The 22,822-nt window shown below is 40.7% G+C and overlaps 1 protein-coding gene across 4 annotated transcripts in view; it reads left to right on the top strand.

Annotated features, from left to right (window-relative positions):
* TET3 (tet methylcytosine dioxygenase 3) overlaps window positions 1-22,822 on the top strand; it is an 81,417-nt gene that overhangs the window by 28,201 nt on the left and 30,394 nt on the right. For all 4 annotated transcript variants that reach the window (XM_075207459.1, XM_075207458.1, XM_075207460.1 and 1 more), the window contains 3 exons: window positions 4,545-7,005; window positions 20,403-20,493; window positions 21,531-21,624. In XM_075207459.1, coding sequence (XP_075063560.1) covers window positions 4,545-7,005; window positions 20,403-20,493; window positions 21,531-21,624 — 2,646 coding nt within the window. The remainder of the gene's footprint in view (window positions 1-4,544; window positions 7,006-20,402; window positions 20,494-21,530; window positions 21,625-22,822) is intronic.

Genomic DNA, 22,822 nt, shown 5'->3' with positions numbered 1-22,822 from the left:
CTCCTGCACACACGTCGAATTGAACTTACACCATTACCATCTGCCACTTTTTTGGACGGATTGTCAGCCCTAATGCATTGCAGCATTAGGGCAACACCCCTCTGTTCTCTGTACAGTGCTGCATAATATGCAGCTGGTGGCTCCTATAAATAAACATTAAGAATACCTGGAGACTGGAGCAGATGAGTACCATTAATTGTCTGATTTGCTTGCACAAGTGCTGGATATATTCAAGAGCAGGTACCTCAGGTGCCGTGAATGATCACTCCCAACTCTGTCAGAAAGGCCCTCGTACCCTCTGTTCAAACAGCAACTCACATTGTGAAAATTTCGGTGGAGTTCTGCAGTACCTCTTGTTAAGCAAACTGAAGGGAAAGCTGGGAGCAATTCTTACAGCAGCTTTTGAGCTGATGTTTGCCCATAGCAACTGCTTAAGGGTCCCATTTAAACTCTCACATAGCCTGTTTGTGGTGGTATTGAGTAGCCTTAAAATTGAGGCCATACCTCAATTCTTTCCCAAGTTGTTAGCAAAAACTTCCCCAAAACTGGGAGCTCTGAATGCTAACTACCTCCTGAGGGAACCCTACTTTACTGAAGACATCTATTAATGCTTGAGCAACATTCTCAGAATCTATGGACACCAGGTGGCAAAATCTACCACTGTCAGGATGAATCATTTTAGCTGTATGTCTAGGCTTAGCAATGGGTCATATTGTATACACCGCCACCCACTTAGAGTTCCTCAGTGATGGGCATGGACTGCAGGGGCACCCCCAAGGCACTAGCACACATGTCAGGAGGCTTAAGCTTCTTATGGCCAGGTATAAAATGACTAAAAGCACTATACTCAGTAACTGGGCCTTGGGTTTTCAGGTCCCTAGATAGCTAGCCACAGGGATGTCTTGTTGCCACCCCCCATCTAGCTGAGGTGCTCCAGGTCCCATTACATCAGCTTTAAACTAATGACCAAACTCCCGGCAGCTGACAATTCTTGCAAATGACACTTTTTGATCCGTCTCGGGAGTGACTTTGGTGCTAGGCTCGTGGGACATGACCTGCTCGTAGTTGGATAAAGCTGTGGCTAGTGCAGTGAACTGGTATCCATGTGCCAATTCTTCATGGATCTCTGCAACATATTGTACACTATTCCCCTGCATCGCCACCTGGACACTGACCCAGGGCTAGGTGATCCCACTGCTGCCACCAAATGTAGAGACACCAGGTTATGGTGAAACTCTTTTGCAGCACCAGCTGGTTGGTTTGCTCGAGACTGCCCCGATTGCACCATCTTGGCACACCTGCTGTAACTAGTGGGTACAGAATCACCTATGCAAATAGTTGTGAGCAAGTCAAATTGTTTTATTGTGAAGCTCCACACAAACAAGATATCAACCAGTTTAGAAGAAATATCTACTACCTACTGACCTTTACTTCCGGCACAGCATTGCAAGCTGATGGTGGAGCAAGTTCCACAAAGTCTATGGTCCGTTGTCAGTGGAACTGTACTTTGTTGACTCCACTTATTTCTGTACCATGAGAACCACAAGTTGGTATAGCTCTCCTGAGACATGACAAACAACCTTTTGGTGCATAAATAATCCACCTGGCAATATTCAAGAACCTGGTACATGAACCATCAATATATATACGTGCTGATAAGGGAGGGATGCCAAATGGGCTTAACCTTTAGTGTATATGCCCGACACAAGATACATGCATGCATACATACTTACACGCATTGATGGTTTTGAAGGTGTAATGTTGATTCCACCACATGGAAAATTGAAGTCTACAATTTTTAAAACCACCCAGAAACCTATTTTGTGCTACACTGGAGCATGCAAGCAGGTTGTTCACATATCTATATGGCAGTATCCATAGTGGCGACGTATTCTACCATAAATGGAAGGTTTTTTTATTCTTAATCCATACTTACCAACTATTTTAAGTTGGTGTCCGGGAGACTCTCTGTAGCAGGTGGGCGAGCGGGGGGCGGGGCACCGAAATCGCACCATTTGACAGCGGGGGTAGGGCTAAACGCCGCGATTCACCGGGAAACGCGGCAATTGGGATCTAATTCTGCCCACTTCACTAGGAAGTGGGGCACTTCCTAGTGAAGTGGGCAGAATTCGGGAGATTGCCACACTCGCCCGGGAGTCCGGGAGACTCTCGCAAAATGCGGGAGTCTCCCGGACATTCCGGGAGAGTTGGCAAGTATGTCTTAATCCAAGGGTTTTTTTTGTTTTATTGGTGGAGTTTTTGTGCCCCTAGTTTCCCAATTACTCTTAATAAATTGTCATGACATAAATTTTTAATAGGATCAATCTGGCTGCACCAATATGCAGTATGCAGCAATTACTCAATTATCTAACTCCTACTTTCCTTTAGAGTGTAAGATTGTTAACAGGTCCCTTGTATTAATTTATCTGTCTGTTGATACACAGTCTAGTTTTAGAGCTTTGAAGTATGCTGCTGCCATATAAATAAATGTTTATAAAAATGGGATTCTGCCCATAAGCAGCATGTAGTTATGACTTGGCTATAAGTTATTATTTCCATGAAAATCTTGGATCTCGCTGTAGGCCGTCCTCATGTTTAATCTTCTCATATGAAGACATTTACCATAATCTGTGTTGTTCCACATTTCTAGTACTTTCTAAATATAAGAATTCTTAGTTTTGATACCATACATTCATATTTCTATATATAAATCTATACTGACAGTCGAATTTCTATTTAGAGACAATGGGGGAAATGACTAAAAACTGTTCTACAGTTATCTGTGTAGAATAGATGGTGTTGTCCAATCAGATGTTAGCTTTCATTTTCTAAACTACGCTACTAAAATAACCAGAATGATTGGTTGTGATGGGGCAATGACACCTTTTTATAAACCATTATCTGTAGAATTGTTTTCATAAATGTCCCTAAATGGATTTACACGTTTGGTCAAATAGTCCATCTAACTAGATGTACCAGGTTGAACACAGATGGTTAAGTATACCCGTTTTATTTATTATTATTATTTTTTAAAGACAAACTTTACGAAATTAAACTTCCCTTAAATAGAGATAAGATTTTAGCTTCCTATATGTCTTCATCATGCTTTTTGTTTGGGGTGTAACAATATTGAGAAGTCTCCAGTGAGCTCTCACATCTAGGAGGATTACAGCTGTCATTGGACACACAATCCTTCACTTGTTGCCATCACAATGGATTGATACAGATCTCTTCTACCCATGTGGGCAGCTGCCTGGATGCTTGTGAAATACCAGATAAAGCCAGCACATGATTTGTAGCCATGAGCTCAAATATTTAGTCATTTTCAGTATGACCAACCTTTCGTCTTGGTGCTTGTTGCCTATGGTGATGCAGAGACACATTATCGTCTATTCAGTAGTTGCCATCCCTACATTATTCATTAGACGTGTGGCTTGCGTTTGTAAATTCGCTTAAAATAGGACTACACTTGAAAAATAATTATGTTGTAAGACCTTGGGCATTGATATTTAGCACACCACCTTAATACCTGTTAAATGTGCTTTGACGCAGCTAGTCAGGCATATAATGTGAGTGAATTGACTCAATATGCAAAACACTTGGTACCATGCTTTGTATCCGTTTCAGCTTTGCGTACAGCGTTCACAAGAGCTCACACTTGGTAATTATATATGTGTGTGTATGTGTGTGCAAAATCTAAAGTGGCCACTATATTGTCTTCCCTTTCCTTCTTTCCTTGAGGGCTCTGGTAAACCAGTGAACGTCCATACCAAATTCGTAGTTACTGACTTAGATCAGCAAATATTGTCTTTAGATGCAATATATGTTACAGCAGACTTTTGCTTGCTCCACTTTACACCTTTGAGGTGTCACTGGTTACTCTTTCATTGATAGGTGTACTTATGTGATCTTTTCTGGTAAATCCTGTTTATTTTTAAAATGTGCATAGGGTCAGTCTTTGTGAGAAAGAACCTGGAATAAACGCAAGAGTGAAGTAACTTACCACAATTGATGTTCACCGTCAACGTTTTCTCTCAAGACCATGAGATGTATAACTCAGTGACTTCAGCTCTGTGACTAATACTGAGCGTTTACACTACCCAAATGCTGTTTGACACCTCCAGCTACAGCACAAAAAAACAGATTTAAAGACTCAAAAGCTTGTGTGACCATCACTAGATTTAATTATTTTGGCCAAAAGTCCTAGCAGATAGTGTTATAAAGGTATCATTCTCCTCAAAGAACTCTAGACTGCATGTTCGAGCTGGAAAAGGTCTAGCAGTCATGACCTGAAAATGGTGTCACATAGGCGTTGTTTTTTTTTCCGTTCTTATTAAACATTTTGAATGTTTAAATTAATTTCCTTGTTTTCCTCTTATAAGGAATGACATGTTCTGTATGGTGCCACAATCCCTGAACTCTGACTTAACTTCAGATACATCATTTATTATTAATTTTGAGACACCTTTTGTTACTGGTGACAGGAAAACTTTTTTGTTTTATATTAATGATATTTACTTTGTTTTGTTGTTGTTTTTTTACAGAGTGGTTCAGAAAGCGTTTCAGTTGATGGACCCAAAACAGACCAAATGGAAACTGTCCCGGTTAATCATGTTGAAGAAGGAAGGTTGAAGCAGGAATGTGATGCAGGCCTGCTGAATAAGGGATGCGAAGATTTAGGAAACAGATTGTTAATGGAACCAAATTCGTGGCTAAGTAATGCCCCTATTCCCCAAGATTCTGGTGACAAAATAAATTGGGAAAATTCTTCCATCCTCAATCATGCTGCTACTAACAACAGTTCAAGTCTAGAAGATGCCAAAAACTTAGTAGCGTTCTCTGCTGTGGCTGAGGCTATGTCCTATGGCATACCAGCATCCAGGACTCCTTCAATGGTATCCGTGCAGCTATATGAAAAGTTTAACTATGAGATGAACAGAGAAAGCTCTGGCCTACCGGAAAGCAAAGCTCCATCTTGCCCCGAAGATCTAAATACTTTAAAGGCAGCTCTGGAACTAGCGAAACATGGCATGAAGCCACCCAACTGTAACTGTGATGGACCAGAGTGTCCAGACTACCTGGAGTGGCTAGAGAACAAAATAAAATCTGCTGTCCATGACCATTCAGATGGCTTACACCACCCTTTGAGTCAGGGTGGCAGAGATCTGGTAGAGAAGAACTACTCTAAACAACAGGTGCTTGCCCTAGAAAATAATACTTCTAAATGTCCTTCTGGTGCTCTCCCCTTTTCTCAGAATGCATTGAGCATTGCAAAAGAGAAGAATATAAGTCTCCAAACAGCAATTGCCATTGAAGCTCTTACCCAACTATCCTCTGCACTTCCACAGCCAACCAAGGATTGTCCAAAGGGCACATCACAGACCTCTTTAATTCCTAATGAACACCTAACATATTATCCATCTGCAAAGGGTAACCAGGGTCATGTATTACCAATATCCTGCAATGAACTGTTCCAGAATCAGCAGTCCCAACTATACACTGGTAAAAATGCACTTCCCATGTCGCAGACTTCAAGGCAAACTTCTTGGGATCAAGACAAAAAGGCTACTTATCCAGAAAGACAATACATTCCAGAAGACAATCACTCTCGTGGTACGCCTATGCTGCAGAGGCAGACATCCACCCCACAAAAATCAGAATTTATGCAGCAATGGGATCAAGGACCAGAGCAGCTAAAAGCACCTTCAGATCCCATGACTGGGTTGAAGCAGTTGCTTGGGAATACTGATGATTACATTAAGTCTGTGTTCAAAGGACCTGAGTCTTTGCCCACCAAAGTTAAAAAGTCAAAAAGCTCTGTAAAGAAAGAAGCAGCAGAATTTTACAAAATGTCACCAGATCAACAACTGTCTCAACTGTTCCAAGAAACTGATTTCAACAAGACTGCGCAGACTGCACTACAGCAGCATCTCCACCATAAGCGCAATCTATTTGTAGATTCAAACATCATGCAGGAAAGTCCACAAGAACAACCAAACTGGTGGGTGCCAAACTCCCAAAAGGTTCCAAAGACTGTAGACAAACCAGTAAAGGAGAGGAAAAAAAGGGGGCAGTCACCTATACAAAAACAAACTGAGCCGAAAATTAAACCACCACGTAAGCAAGTACAGATTAAAAAACCCAGGCAAAAAGATGGCCATGCTGTCTTTTTGCCCATGAACCAAATCAAAATAGCAGATTTTCGCCAAGCTCAAAATGGAGAGTGTCAGCCAAAAGAGAAGACTGAACAGTCTTTTCTTAACAACATCAAATCAATGGTGCTTACACCACAGTCTGGGTTACAGGCTAATCTTGACAGTAGATATACTTTAAACACTCAGGAAATGTGCACTGTAAGTCAGCCTAATGATGGCCAAGCCAATGGCTTCTCACTTCATCAAGCTAACAGTTTTGGTTTAAAAGATACATGTCCCTCATCTTCTATGGATGATACCAACTCTAGCTCTGGACAAAATGACTCCATCAACCAGCAAGCCATTGATGACAAATTTGAAGATTTAATTAGGCAGTTTGAAGCAGAATTTGGTGATGACTTCTCACTCTCAAAAACGGATATGCCATCTCAAAATGGTGAAGGTCCTCCAAAGCCAGCAATGTTGGAGTCGCAGGGCAAACTTCCCTTCCCTCCCCCAACGCTACCACCTGAAAACTCCACATGTCCTACCACAAATTCCGACACTGCACTTTCAAACATGTCTCTACCACAGGATATGTCGCAGAATTTTGATGGTCTATTTCCATCAAGATCTAAACAGATCAAGGTTGAGTCTTCTGGTGCTATTACCGTTGTGTCCACCACATGCTTCTACTCAGAGGAAAATCAACAACTTGACGGAACTCCTACCAAAAGTGACCTGCCTTTTAATCCTTCTCTTAGTGGGTTTTTGGAATCTCCGTTGAGCTATTTAACTTCACCGACCAAGAGTTTATTGGACACTCCAGCTAAAAGGGCTCAAGCTGAATTTCCAACATGCACCTGCGTAGGTAAGTACTAATGTTCATTTATGTAAGAAGGTGGAAATGTTGCATGCAGTTTATTCATGGCACCAATTTGTATAATACACTTAGCACATTTTCAAATGGTTGAACATACAAAATATCAACATTTGTCTCCCACAAAATCTCTGCTCCTCCGCAAAGTCCATATATTTCAGAAAGTATCCTACGGAGACATTAATACCATTGTGTATTTATTCAGAGGGAAATCAACAGCAACAGGCAGTGTTTGAAATTAATTAACATAACCAGCAAGCTTGAATAGCTTTTGTGTTTAATTTCCATTCAGCTGACCACTCCTCCTCCCATACCACTTTTCCATGTATCGATCTGTGCAGCTTATAGAGTTAGTTACCTTCTTTTTGGGTGAAAACTTGTTAAAGAAAAATTGACATTATCTAGAAGTAGGTTTGAGCTTTCAATTGAATTTTCCATCAAAAATATAATATTGAAGTGATTCTACACATCTAGCCTCAATGTTCTCTGTGTGCGCATTTACTAAAGGCTTGTCTATAATGGGACATATCCCTCTTCAATACCCTCATATAATGCTTAGGAAAGGTGGGTTGCTCCTCCCTGATGACACCTGCCAGACTCTAATATTTGATAGGAATTGCAGAGTGTGCTGGAAGACTGATCCCATCCAGAGGTTATCTGCTAGGACAAGAGATGTGGGAATGTGATACCTGATTGGCCAGTGGCCTCTTCTATCCAATCAGGTGCCGTGGTCACTGTCTCATTTTAGACATGATAGATTTGAATATCCCTCCTGCAGTGCTGACCACTTTCCCCACTGTCAAGTGTGATCAGGTAAGCAAAGTGATTCCCCAGTATGATTAATGCTGCTATAAAATGCTCATTTGCCTGATTTCACTCAGACGGTTTAAAGCACTGTGCTTTTGCACTCCTAAGCACCTGTAGTGGCAGATAGCAGAGAATCAGAAATGCTGCTCTGCTAGAGGGGTGACTAAGTTTTCATAATACTGTATGTTACACAACAGCACTTCAGATATCAAAACATTTCAGTGTTCCCCAGTCATGGCATTGTATCTCTACGTGAGCTTAGGTGCGTTTTTATATCAGACCCCCAGCCCCACCCCCCTATTTCATTTTTTGGCAGGTGTGTTAGATACCCACATAGAATCCAGAATCTTTAGGGAGAGGCGCTGGTCCAGTGCCCACAGATATGTCTTGGCAAATAACAGAGCAAGGATAGGGGAGAAACACTTTGTTTACCATGTGCCTATCCTTTTATCTGCAACAGTGGGATGGATAAACAAGTTCTCCCATAGGAATAATTTTGTTCCACAATTGCGAAAAAGTACAATATTTTTGGGTGACTCGGCCGTGCCTGATGAAGGAGCGGAACCACCAAAATATTGTACCCTTTCTCTATTTTGGAATCACTCCTACTTGAGAACTTGTTAGGTTATTTAACTGCATTCTTGGATCTATTTATACAAAGGATAACATTGGAGGTTCTGCAATAATCATATGGGCAACACTAGATGAAAAGGTAGTCTGCCCCATTGACTCTGCTTGCTGGTATGAAAATGTCTGTGTGCACTACACGTGTATCTCTCCACTCTCTCTAAGATTCTCTCAATTATCTTTCACCTGTGAAAAAATAGTTTGAAGGGCAGAGCTGTTTAATGGACACTCGTGCACATAGCAATAATGTATATTTATGGTCAATCCTGAGTTTCCTTTTACTTTTAAGTATCCAGTTACTAGTATTGTAGTAGCAAAAACCTATAGCAGCACTACATGAAATTGGTGTGAAATTCTCTTTGATTTCCACTTACCCTAACTTGCTCCATGTTATTGTCATAGACCATTCTTCTGTTCTCTTCCGCCACCTCTCGAGGGATTGAATAGCTCCTAATATCCTGCTATGTTTATAGATCTAAAAGCAGAGGAAATCCCCACCTACTCTTACTACAAAATATGAAATTCCAAAGTAGTTTTACTTTCCAGGATATCTTTCCATCTTGTGTATACATATTGTGTTCCTTCTTTATTAGAACAATGACTAGCGCTAAATATAGTTCCTGTTCCTTGCCATAAGCATTACTTTAGGTATAAAATCATGGACATTTTATTTATGTTTCTAATATGCACATATCCAAATACACTTTGGACACTGCGCCTATTTCTCATGGATAATTATTTCATCGCAGTGTGCGAATTAATGTTTTACGAAGAGTTAAAATAGAATATTATTGTCTCTCCATCTGAACTGAAAAGTATTCCTGTTGTCACTTGGATGCCCTATGATACTGTACCACAAACCAGGAAACCTTCCAAGGGTTAATTACCCGCCAGCTGCTCCTGCGTATCAGAGGCTGGCGTCTTAGTTCCTTAGCAACGTCCACCACTTGTTTACCACACGTGTTTGTCAACCATTCTCTGAAGCTGAACAGCTGGGCCGTGACGCCGCACCACAGGCAGACTCTAATACTGTTAAATTAATTTTATATGCATGTTTTGCTATAATCCTAAAAACTGCCGTCATGATCTCTGTACAATCATGCTAATAATTACACCTGAGACATTAGGTCCTGCAGCAACTGATCGCTCAATCGATCGAATCACTGATTTTTATCTTTGGCATATTGTTTTCGGTGAACAACACCAGTCATGCTGAGTAGATTTATTTAGTTTAGTATATTTAGTTGTCAATTTAGAGCATACATGCACACCCACCTACCTCTCTAGGTGCAGAAGGAGAACGTCTTGGGGGCGTTATTTACTAGCAAAGTGGAAACGAGCAGTAACCAATAGCAACTAATAAGCATTTGGGTTTGCCGAATATGTCTGATCATAACCACAGATGGCTGGTAGCTTTGGATTCTGTACTTTTGTGAGAAAATGTCTGATAAAGACCATCGCGTTGTATACAGAGCTGGATATTACTCTCAGAATACAGTTTTTGTTTTTTCTTTACATGCAAGGAAGATCCAAAATGGTCTTAGATATTGCACACACGTACTGTCCAGACTTATTTTTACGACAATTTAAAATTCAGCTAGGCTGTGGTCCGTGTCCACACTTTACATTGGCCTCCCCTGCGTACACACAATACATGTTTTAAAAGGTTTACCCTCAGATCTGTGCTCTTCAACTGTCATTACTGTCGACTGGAAAGATCATGAGTCTGTAAACTCTATGGAGATCCTGATCGTGAGTGCATACACATTGTAGGATTGGAAGGATGTCGTTCCGGAGATGAACGACATATATGCTGCAGTTTGCAGCCAGTTAGGTGTAAAATGGCCCAATTGGCTGTCTACATTGCAGTGTATATGGGCACTTGCATGGATAAAGAACAATGAGATACTTTTGGAGCAATTGGATGTTTTATTATCTGGCAGTGCACAGGCCATACTATCACTCAAGGGCTGATAAGGAACTGTCAGCAAGATTAAACTGGGATGTTTACTGCTACACTGTAAACAGGGGCAAACTCTAGGTTCAACAGTTCAGGTAGTTGCTGTTTCAGTCCCCAATACTAAATCACACACAACTGTCTTCTGTTCCACCAGTAAGGTTGAGAGGTCAGGTTCTATTGAGGTAGCAGAACCCATGAGCCATACTTTGCACAGAAGCTATGAACAGCATTAGTACAATTAAAGAACAAGTACAGATGATACATAAGAAAATAATGCATATTATTTAGCTCTATAGTACAAACTTATACAGTCTTGATATGTAACGGCTATCTTTTTTTATTTTCGTACACTACTGATTGTTTTGTTTTATTTGTAATAAATTGAGAAAAAGCAATCCCCTAATTATCCACCTCCTCTTTGTTTTAATACTTTAAGTACCTAAAGTGGCATTTACAGGTGTGAGTTTATTTGGGTAAGTATCTACCAGCGTGGACTACTTGGATGAAATCTTCTCCCCAGTCCCTTGCAGAGTGCAGCAGGGTTTTCTCCAAGATTGGTCTATATCTTGCTCCATCCATGCTTGTGCTCTATGTTGACCAGTTTTCCAGTCCCTGAAGGTGAGAGAAGTATCCACACAGCCATTATGCTCCCCTCACAATACTTCACGGAAAAAATAGTGTTCTTGGGATGATGTGCAAAATATAGCACTTAGCATGGAGGCCAAAACGTTCACAGTTGTTCTAACAAGGCTCTATCCAACTCTACTGCCCCCTACATCTCTAACCTTCTTTCCATTCACACTCCTGCCCGCTCCCTGTGCTAAACTAATGACCGACGCCTCTCCTCCACTCTTATCACCTCTTCCCACTCCAGAATCCAAGACTTTTCCCGTGCTGCCCCCCTTCACTGGAATGACCTCCCTCGTTCCATCCGCCTTTCTCCTACTCTGCGCTCCTTCAAATGTGCGCTGAAAACCCACCTCTTCCTCAAAGCCTACCAATCATCTACTTAACCCCTTCACTATACTCCACTCGCTCTCCCCTTGCCTTATCTGGCCCCCCCTGTGCAAGTCTGTTTTCTTTCCCTTAGGATGTAAGCTCACATGAGCAGGGCCCTCTTCCCTCCTGTCTCCTTACCGTCCTTCTGCTCCTTGTTTGCTACATCAGCCAGCCTGGAGTTTCTGAAGTATTGGTATTTTTGTTTATTGGTTTGTACTGTTTTACCCTGTTAGTCTACTGTTTGTACGGTGTACAGCGCTGTGGAAACCTTGTGGCGCCTAACAAAGGATAATAATAATAATAATTGAACCATAGAAGCTTCCTCCTCTGGTTATGCAGACCTCCCACATGCTTTCTGCCAATCGCTAGGGGGTAAATTTATCAAGCTGTGAGTTTCAGGTGGGTTTGAAAAGTGGAGATGTTGCCTATAGCAACCAATCAGATTCTAGTTATTTATTTAGTACATTCTACAAAATAATAGTTAGAATGGTCGCTATAGGCAACATCTCCACTTTTCAAACCCACCGCAAATTCGTAGCTTGATAAATTTACCTCTTGATGTGTTTTCTTCAACAATAGCTTTCTTTTTCCCACCCTTCCATAAAAGACAGATAGGTGAAGTGTTTGTTTCATTCTATCCCCTTATTGAAGATTGTAAATCTGTCAGAATTGTCATAGACCTTACAGTGGACTCCCTCACAAGTGTCCTTCTTAGATGGGTGCTCAAGCTTGGAGTACAGACCGTTCTAGGCAAATTCCCTCCATTTCTTTATAATGGACTTGTGACAGTAACTTCCTGTTGAAGTTTGTTCCACTCATCATGACATTGGCCATGTCACATGCAGCCATGTTCTCACTAACATAATCCCACAAGTGGACTGGTCAGCACAATCATATCCTGCTCCTGTCACTACTCCAGTGATATGATTGGCTAATAAATGGTACACTCTGACGAGCAGGTGATGAGATTGAATTCAGCAAGGTGGTCATACACTAGTCAAATACACCTTCAAAAAAAAAACAAAAAAAAACAACACATAAAAACAACAACTTGTGCTGAAATGCACTAGGTGAATTGGTGGTTTTCACACTTTCATTGCTTTTTGAAGTGACTGGGTACGATTGTGACTGTCATAAAGATGGGGGAAGCGGAAGGGAGTAGGGGATATGTTTTAATCAATCTGTAGTGGGAAAATCACGGCAACACTGAATAATGCATTTCACTTTCATGGTTCATATCTGAAAATTAAAATATTATGTTAGTCGTCCTTTTTTCTGTTGTATAAAGCAACAATAGATTCTTCTTTTTTAATCCATCGATGTAGACGCCAATTTCTCATAGAAAAGACCATGCCCTGGGATTCTTATTGATAATTTGACTTAATTGCATTGTTTTTAAATGTGTTTTCGAACCAATGTAGGCCAGTGACTGTCATCATATTCTGTATCTTTAAGCTCAACAGCTGTAGATCCACATGGTGTCTAAACATACTTATTTAAAATATACTACGTGTATAAGGTGTGCTACATTCAACCACTTTTTGCAAATGCACATGGATTATATACATAAGGATTACTGATAGACCATAGCCACAGGCTATTGCTCTGTGTACTGCTCCCATACAGATTAATAGACACAGTTTCATATGGCACCTACCTGCTTTCAGCAAGTGAAGACATCATCCTTTGTGTACCATAGATGCTGAAGCTGCGCTGTGTGTGCGCAGCATCAGTGTTCTAATTTTCCACTGTGTGATGTTTCAGCCAGTATCTCTATATTCATAGCCTGAACTGAGACACAGCAATTAGGTGAGACCAATGGAAGCTCGGGCTCTGCTGTCACTGGGCAGTTAAGAACATTTCACCGCTGCAAGCAAGGCTGTGGGAATCCTTTCTAAGTCTAGCGCAAGCATTTTTTTATTTTTTTTTGCTGTCAACACAAACAAACAACACTGGAAAAAATGCTCCCCCTAAAATAGGCTAAAAAGTGGTATGGGGCGTCTGCAAGTTCACAATATTGCACAGATGATTTTCGGTGCTCCCATTCTGCTTTGTAAAAAAATTAAAAATAAAAAGTATGATCATTGAGGAAGCTGCTATGCTAAACTGCTCACTAAATTGTGCCTTTCTATGCAAAATGGCCCTGCCCCACGCCTGTCACATGACTCAATGGGGGGAGATTCAATTCAGCACGATGTGTCTACGTACACACATCAACACGAAGGTGGGGATGGATTTTCTGCTCATTTTTCTTTGCATCCCATAGAGTTGCACAGGCAAAATAAGCAGAGATTCCTTACCGTAATGGGTCGAAAAATTGTAGTACCTTGCTCCTAATTGAATCCCCCTATGTGTTCTGCAATGGAATGCACAATTGTCAGCATGAGCAGCACTTGAAACTGGTAAGTTATTTATCCCTTTCTATTTTGTTGAAGTACTACATTTCATTGGTATTGTTTCCAGGAAACGCTAACAAATCTACCTGAGAAACTAAATCTACATTTATTTAGTCTCCCTCCCTTCCCAACGCACAGTCGCAGTAGAACCTCCATCTCCACATTCCATAGCTGCAGATATGCTGGCATTCCATAAATAGATCATTAACCCATCATTTTAAAAGCTGTTGGTTCCCTTTCTGGAATCCTCTGCTAAATAGAATAGTGATGGTAGATGAATTCTCTCAGCGGTGACCACTGGGGACAATGTCCCAATGGAGGTTCGGGGTCAGGATCCCAGCTGCATGCATGTAATGGCTTCTCTATAAAATACACAGTTGGGTGGATGGAAGGGTAATGTTAACATTAGTCTGGTTTTAGTCCTTTGCAACATACATGTCACATTTGGCCCAATAGGTACTTGTTACCTAGATAGATGGTAGACTGATTTAGTTAAATATAAACACTTCGCTGACTCAGGTATAGTATATGGCTATTTATTATTTATACCGCTTTCGTACTGAGGCCCCGGCAATAGCCCGGGTATATGAACCCGGCATATTGCTGGGGGACAGAGGCTCCCACGGAGAGAAGTTCCCGGGTAGACCCTGTTCATACTGAAGACAGGTCTGCCCAGGTCTCCATGGCAACATCACAAGAGGCGTTCTGATTGGCTCCTCTTGTGATGTGTTTGTTTTGTTTTTCAACCTTATAATTGTGTTTGGTGAAACCCAGGGTGAAAAACCCGGGTAGGACCTGGGAATTACCTCACCGAAAGTCGGCAATTAGACCTGACACCATTCATACTGCGCCTCCACCCGGGTCGTCTGGGCTTACCCCGGCAAAAACCCGGGTTTTTGGCGCAGTATGAATGGGGTATTATTTCTACCACACAAGGGTCCAGTTTTGTGTGAAGCCTCTTAAACTACTTGTATTTCTTTGGACGGTGGAGGAAACCTGCAACACATTCAAATAAAACCCATGCAAACACAGTCTGCTCTGGGAGGGAGAGATATATAATATATGGTTTGTTTGTTTTTTAGTTGGGTTTAATTGTTCTTTAAAGCCCAAGAGATAGAAAATAGCTCCTGGATTCTGTTTTGTGAGTGTCTAGAACCCCAAACAACAACTGTTACCTTTAACAGACATGTGTAGCCATATATTTTACCCTTGAACTTGAGCCTGTGCTGCTATAAATGTCTGCATGAAGGGTGTGACTGTGTGTGCAAAACCATCCGTGACCGGATTTCTTCCCAGGAATGCTGCAGCAAAGACATCTGCTCTGTGTAAGACATTCCTCCGGCAGCCAAGGGGTTCAGCACGCTATAGATCTGCATTACTGATCTACAGGACCACTCATCACCGTTATTAGCCCTGGGAAAGAATAAACAATGCTCTAAGCAGTTGTTAAAGTGTTAAAGGCTTTATATATTTATGTCTAAGGGCACTTCATTGCATATGCAAATCTTTGTTAAATAAAAAGGTTTTTCATTTCAAGTTTTTGTTTTTTTTTAATCTATTATAATGGAATAACAATGTCTAATTGATATAGTACTTTCTAAATGCAGCATTAAAATACTATAAAGTTTGTATATAATTATACACATTCCATTAATACAGTAATATATTGGCATTATACTAAACAAGACCTAGTCTCACACACTCCATAGCAAGGCTTTGTACATTTGTTTTCTTTCAGAAGTGATCGCTTTTATTGGGTTATTGGGTCAAATATCTATATTTTTACAGGTATTCAATAGGGAAAAACAGGCATAACCATAAAATAAATATTCCTGTTCAGAATCCTTCCCATAAATTTTATCTATTGGGCATACAAGGGGTTAATTTAGGAAGAGGGTAATATATGGAAAGAAGTGAAGCACAGTGAGCAGTGTTTGGTTTGGTAGCGTATGACTGCGCACACTGCTTGCTCTCTCTGTCTCTCGTGCTAGTAGAGGTTTGTTGTAATTCGTTATCACGGTGATCATGTGGCCAGGAATCGTATCAATTGGTTCCAGATTTTCGCTCCGTGACCTGCGGCAGCCTGTCAGCTCTGCCAGGCTGCTTCTTTGTAAGGGCCCTGGATCCTTGCCTGTCTGTATACCACAGCTGGGCTTAAAGCCCAGTCATGCCCGCTACATATCTATGGTGTATTTATAGAACATCCTGGGCTAAGATAGAAAATGTTAATGAAAAATAGCTGCATTAATACTTTTTCTTTTTACGCTAATAGCCAGTGGCATGTTAAAGTGAAGGTTACACATTAAACAGATACATGAAAAGGCCACACAAACAGTTTTTGTATCCTTTCTTTAGTTTTTACCTTTTTAATGACTGCATGGAGATTCACTTTACATATGTTAGGCTGGTACACACTACAGTGTTTTCATCCAATTATCGGGTCAATTGGATGATAAATGACCAGTTGGCCCGATATCACAATAGTGTGTAAACTTGAACGATGATCATTCCAAAGCCCATCGCATTGTTGAACAATATTATTAAACCGGACTAAATCATTCATGGCTGGAACGGCGTTGTTCCAATCCTGCAGTGTGTATGCACTCATGATCAAGATCACCATAGAGTTTACAGAGTCATGATCTTTTCAGATGATGGTTATGACAGATGAAGAGCACAGATCTGAAGGGATATCTTGTAAAACGTGTTTAGTGTGTACACATGCGTCGGCATGCTGATCGGGGCTTTTTTTTTTTTTTTTTCTCCCCCAGTCGTTTGTACAAATCGTTACTGATAATGGCATTGGGGGAAATTTTCTATAGTGTGTACCTAGCCTTTAGTCATAGCAATCTCCACATCCAGGGAGCAGGCCATAAAACCACACTTTATATTCATGATAAGAAAAGTTAATAATATTGCTGTGTACACAGTTCATCAAGCCTCTCTGGATGCAGTCATTGTTGTAGTACTGCTATTATCATATATACAGCACCAATGATATTGTGCAGCACTGTACAGAGAATATGTAATCGCATCAGTCCCTGCCCCATTAGAGCTTACAGTCTATATTCCCTACCATATGCACTAGGCTTTATTTTCTTCAGCCAACTGAACCCTCCAATATGTTTTTTCGACTGTAGGAGGAAACCCAGATAAAGATGGGGAGAACATACAAACTGCACACTGACAGTGCCCATATTGGAATCAAACTCATGACCACAAGGCAGCAATGCTAACCACTGTGCTGGCATAATAGCAGTAATGTGTCAGATCCTCCTTTCTTGCAACCTTTGGTAGTTTCCAATTTCTATCCATAAACTATCATTGTATTGTATAAAAAAACGCATGACTTGCTTTACTCCACATCTCGATGCATGTCACTGAAACGGATTGTGGATACTGTTTTCTAATGCAAAGTCCTGATTTGTTGTTCTGTGAGGTCATGTGATTCTCCAGAGTCGTCAAGTGAGCAGTCTTTATGCTTCCCCTGATATTGCAGACTTTGTGTAAATGATTGAGGTGGGAGGGGTTAAGGTAAAGGTAATATTATCATCCATACACGAAAAGCAAACAAAACATTTTATTTGCAAAAACTCAGAAGACAATATTCGGAAATCCCTTTCCCCACTAATTAAAAATGATCACATCAGTATGTTTGATGAACGCATCTGAGTCATCTGTTGAGTCCAGAGTCCATCTATGACCTTAACTTCACAGTTATTTTTCTTTATATGTTAAGGAAAATAAAAGCCATGATGCACAGCAATCCCTTTTTTGCATATCTACATTTATTAAAACGTATGGTGACTGCCTTGTTGATTGTCAGGCCAGTAACATTGCAGGGGATTCTAATACACCTTTTCTGCTCCGTAGCTATACTTTGTGCTCAGGAGTGTACCAGTGATGAGGCAAAATAAAGCAGTTATCTCAGACCGCAGGTGTTCAGTCAGAAGGGTCTGACACTGCAACCATGCAGACCCGACCTGCTTCTCTGTGCACTGCGGAATCCTTTAAATCAATCTGAACATCCACATAAAAACACACTTACAGTCCAACCTACTAACCCTTTAGGGACCACCTCCTTCATTGGTTTCAACTTTTCTGTTTGTCTCCCATAATACGTCTCATTTTGTCCTCATTTATATCTGTAATGAATCATGAGGGGATACTGAGATTGAATTGTTTTTTATCACATGCATCGAGAAATGTGCTTTTCTGCAGACACACTGCAGGAAGTGTCCTATTAATAGAGACTCAATCTTCAGCACCTCGGAGGTGGTAGAAAAAGACTGCTCTCTCCGCACACAAAATCCATGAGCTCATCCATTACACCATGTGCATATGCCCAGTAGTGTTGTGATGTCATAGAGAATCATTTGCGCTGCGAGTTCACGCTTTTAGACTTCGTTTTATGAATCATAGCAAATATCATCCGTCTTTTGCAGTGCTATGTAAGCTGCCACCAATTGCATTACACAAATGGGGTCTCACGGGAGAGACCCCCATCAATGTACTAGTCTAGCGTAAGCAGGGTTGTGCAACACCTTTTACATATTATCTATAAGCCATAATAGAACAGTGCCCCCATTAGCTATATTCTAATAAGCAACAGTGCATTCCGAGACACACAATTGTTTTATTCACGAAGGCTAATTTGACACAACGCATTTGGTTTTAGCATTTAAATTTAGTAATATTTCAGTATGGTCTTTAATTATAAACCATCTTTTACTATAACTGAGCAGGACTCAGGACAGAACAGAATGGGATGTCTCATGTGTAAGATGTGCTTTATCCAGGGCACCAGCACTGCCTCTACCTTTACCTAATGGATCACATTTTCCTTTATGAAGTCTTACCAGTCTTTCTCACATGGCACAATCTATGCCAGTGTTTCCCAAATCCGGTCCTCAGGGAGCACTGACAGTGCATGTTTTCCATATCTCCTTGCTGGAGCACAGGTATATTCATTGCTGATTGGGTCTGACCTAAAAAAAACATGCACGGCTCCCTGATGACTGGATTTGGGAAACACTGTCGTATGATTGGACCTTTATTTCTGACACCATCACATGCAACGTGTTGTCTGAAATGGGACATTGATTAAAGAGATACTGCAGAATTGTGTATAATTAATATCATAAAACAATTGATGTAGTACACACAGTGATTCCAAATCAACAAAACAGAAATACATACATTATCCTGATATTTTATTTTTAAACATTGATAACGACAATGGCCTAGCATTAAAAGCTACAATTTAAAGTCATATATTGCCATGCTAGTGCCCCTTTTATATAAATGGTCGTGGTACAAAAACAGGCACAGGTTAGCGGGTCTGAGTTCAAGCAACCTACCTGTCTCTTACAGCTTTATTGCAGTAAGTTTAATACAGCATCAGATAATTGTGGGAAGTGTTGGCAGAAAACAATGTACCTTATATGCCTTATATGATGGTGCTGACTACGGGTGCTGTGCAATAAAGTTGATCTTACTGGATTAAAGCTGCACTCACAATCAGATCTTACAATCAGATCATTCAATCTGCTCTTTTTTTTGTATCAAATTGTTAAAGAATCAATGTGTGTGGGGGACAATCTATCCAGTATAATCAAATGTAGATGGCCAAATTGATGAATAATCCACTCAAATTGTATGGGAACTTTTCATCCACGAATATCGTATTAAAGCTCATTTAAGTGTGTGTGTGTATTCATATAATTACAGCCTGAGGATCCTGCTCTGGTCATGGGCTACAAATGTCTTTCTGCTCTGCCATCAAAATTGTTAGACATAAAACGATCAGCTAAAAACATTGATCAAGCTTACAATGATCGGATTATAATGTGTGCATCTCCATTGTATATGTGTGTGATTCTACAGAAATACTTTTGTTCATTCAAAAACAAAAAGGATGTTTGTGAGCAGTTTGAAGAACGGGACATTGAGCTTAATGTCTTGTTGGTAGAGGCCATATTAATGTGAAAGATCAAACACAGGGATCGGCATAACTGTAGTAAGGACACTACCATGCAGTGTGTGCGGCTGTAATAGTAGCCTCAGTTATTTCTGGACATTTCCACACGGATGCTGCTATTTTTACTCTGACCTTAAAATTTAATGGAACATGTTCTGCACATTCATTTAAACTGTAGAGCATCAGAGATGCAAAGCCCACATAACTCTTTACAGGATTGCTATAAGGACAACATGCTCAGTGAGACAATTCAGCCATATTTCACAGAAGACAATAAATGATAGATGTGAAGGTTTATGACATGACAAGCAGTTGATGCACTGGGGACACAGCCATGGGGCAATGTGGAGTGGGATACTTAGGTTTTGGGGGGCAGAAGACTACCAAGAGATTGAATGACATCAGACTTTGAGTAGATTGATTAAATCCACTATTTACCTGAAGGGGTGTAAGGGTTCTAAGGGTTCTTCATCAGAAATCCTTCCCTTGACTCCTTTTATGTGGCTTTTAAACATGAAGTTTGGTAGATGCATTGAACACTGTGGGTTAAGACTTGACATTTATCCCTGCAGATATTCTTACAGGACATGTTTGTGACCAGTATGTTATTTCTCTGCAGAACAAATAAATGAGAAGGACGAAGGACCGTATTACACTCACCTCGGGTCTGGACCAACAGTGGCGTCCATTAGAGAGTTAATGGAAGAGAGGTGAGTTGGACTTATAAGTGTGCACCCGCTCTTAAAACTATAGGGGTAACCCCTACAGGTTATTATAATTCTGAACATTTATTTATAACCCGGTTATAAATAAATGTTCAGAATTATAATAACCTGTAATGCTGGTTGCTACATGGGTTATACATGGAATTCTGCTACATGGGTTATACATGGAATTCTGCTACATATATCACTAGGTTTACCCCTGTTCCAAAATCCCTCTGTTCCCTCCCAGCTCCTGTAACCATCTATCCCCTATCCACCTTCTCTGTCTGTTATCTACCCCACTCCTGCAACCCTCTGTTCCCACCATTGCTCCTGTACTCTTTGGGCTAGATTTACTAAGCTGCGGGTTTGAAAAAGTGGGGATGTTGCCTATAGCAACCAATCAGATTCTAGCTTTCATTTATTTAGTACTTTCTACAAAATGACAGCTAGAATCTGATTGGTTGCTATAGGCAACATCCCCACTTTTTCAAACCCGCAGCTTAGTAAATCTAGCCCTTTGCCTCGCTGCTGTAATCCTCTACTCCCTTTTTCCTGGCCAGCTCCTCTAACCTCCTAGTTTTCTCTACAACTCCTATATCCTTCTGCTTGAGTGCCTGCATCCCTACATTACCAACACCTGCATTCATCTATTCCTCCTCAGCTCCAGTAACCATCACCTTCCTTAGTTCCAGCAAGTTTCTGTTCCATTCCCATCTCCAGTAACCTTCTACTCATGCTCCAGTAACCCTCTGTTCCATTCCCCTGCTCCAGTAACCCTCTACTTCCCCTGCTCTTACTCCAGACAACCATTGCTCCCTCCCCAGCTCTAGTAGCTCTCTGTTCCATTCCCCTAATCTCAAGGTACTATAAATATATTGGTAACCTTGCTACCTATGATGAAGGCCTCTAACCCTCTGCTTTAGTGCCTGACTGTTATAGACAGGTCCTGTCTGTCAATACACTAATACAAAATAAAAATGTATGGATGACCTTCAATAAACACTTCTTCTGTCATTCATTTCATGCTTCTTACTTTGCAGGTATGGAGAGAAAGGGAGTGCAATCCGCATTGAAAAAGTAATTTACACAGGAAAGGAAGGGAAGAGCTCCAGGGGCTGCCCCATTGCAAAATGGGTAGGTAATCCCAATCACACTTTGGGCTAGATTTACTAAAGGGCGGTTTGCTCAAACCGCCGCTTTTCGGCTATTTTTCCGGCGGATTTACTGAAGCCCAAACCGCCATTAAAACGGCCAGAATTTACATTTTTCAAAACCACCACTTTACAAACTGCCATTCCGATTTTAACAATGATGAACATACAAACAGCCGGATTACTAAGCTGGGGTTTCCAAAACCGCCGCAAAACAGCCATCCAAACGGCCAAAATGAAAGAGGTTGTTGTGAGTGGCGAGATTGCTCAAGCTGATGCTGTCTGAGCTATTTTGCCATTCAGAACATAAGAGAAAGCATCATTGACATTTTAATTATTTGGAAAATCATTATTTATTGATAACGGTACAAAATATTTTTATATTTTTTAAAAGGGACACTATTATAGCATTATATTAAGTGGGAAATGGTTTGGACCATTAAACCGCCGGCGATGGGTGACGGTTTCAAACCGCCACCAAACTCGATTCTTAGTAAATCTAGCCCTTTGTGTCATCTCTCTCTAAAAAAGTAAAGAGAAGTTGTAGAGGGCTTTTTCCTGGACTCTGAGATTCTGATGGGATTATACTGTAGGTTTTAATGTGTTCTGGTAATTCAAAAATGTTTGAGGTTCACATCAGGGTCTGAAAATTGTGAATACAGAACATCTCATTCTCAGTAGATGTCGTGCTAGAACCTGATCTGCATCTTTTTGTAATTGTGGTAACAAGGCAGAATGTACCTTTCTGGGGTATAGTGAAAGATGTGTGTTACAACACTTATGCAGAGTCTAGGGAATGGTGGAGAGCCCATCAGGCCGCTCTGAGATCATTGTACATATTTATATATGTTGTTTTCCTTCTGTGTGTAGTTAATGACATTGAACCCGCATCCCCATGTTTTTCCTCTGTGTGCTTTCTAAGAGAGGATGCAGTTTCTCATTGGCAGGAAGCAGGCGTTCATATGCAGGATGGAGGTAAACTGAGGACAAGGAGGATTGTTTATAACATTATTTATAGAGCAGAGCTCTGAGTGGACAGTGCCAACACATAGATTATGCTGTTGTTAACTCTATGTAGGATACAAATAGCCTTGAAATACATGATCATAGCACTATTCTAATTATAAAGCTTAAAAAAAATTTTTTTTAGCATTTGTTTGAAAGTGAAGATAAAAAAATCA

Source organism: Mixophyes fleayi, chromosome 4 (assembly GCF_038048845.1).
Source record: "Mixophyes fleayi isolate aMixFle1 chromosome 4, aMixFle1.hap1, whole genome shotgun sequence".
In the NCBI taxonomy this organism is placed as follows: Eukaryota; Metazoa; Chordata; class Amphibia; order Anura; family Limnodynastidae; genus Mixophyes; species Mixophyes fleayi.
Note: the sequence above shows the minus strand (reverse complement) of the source record. Positions and strands in the feature narration are given on the sequence as shown.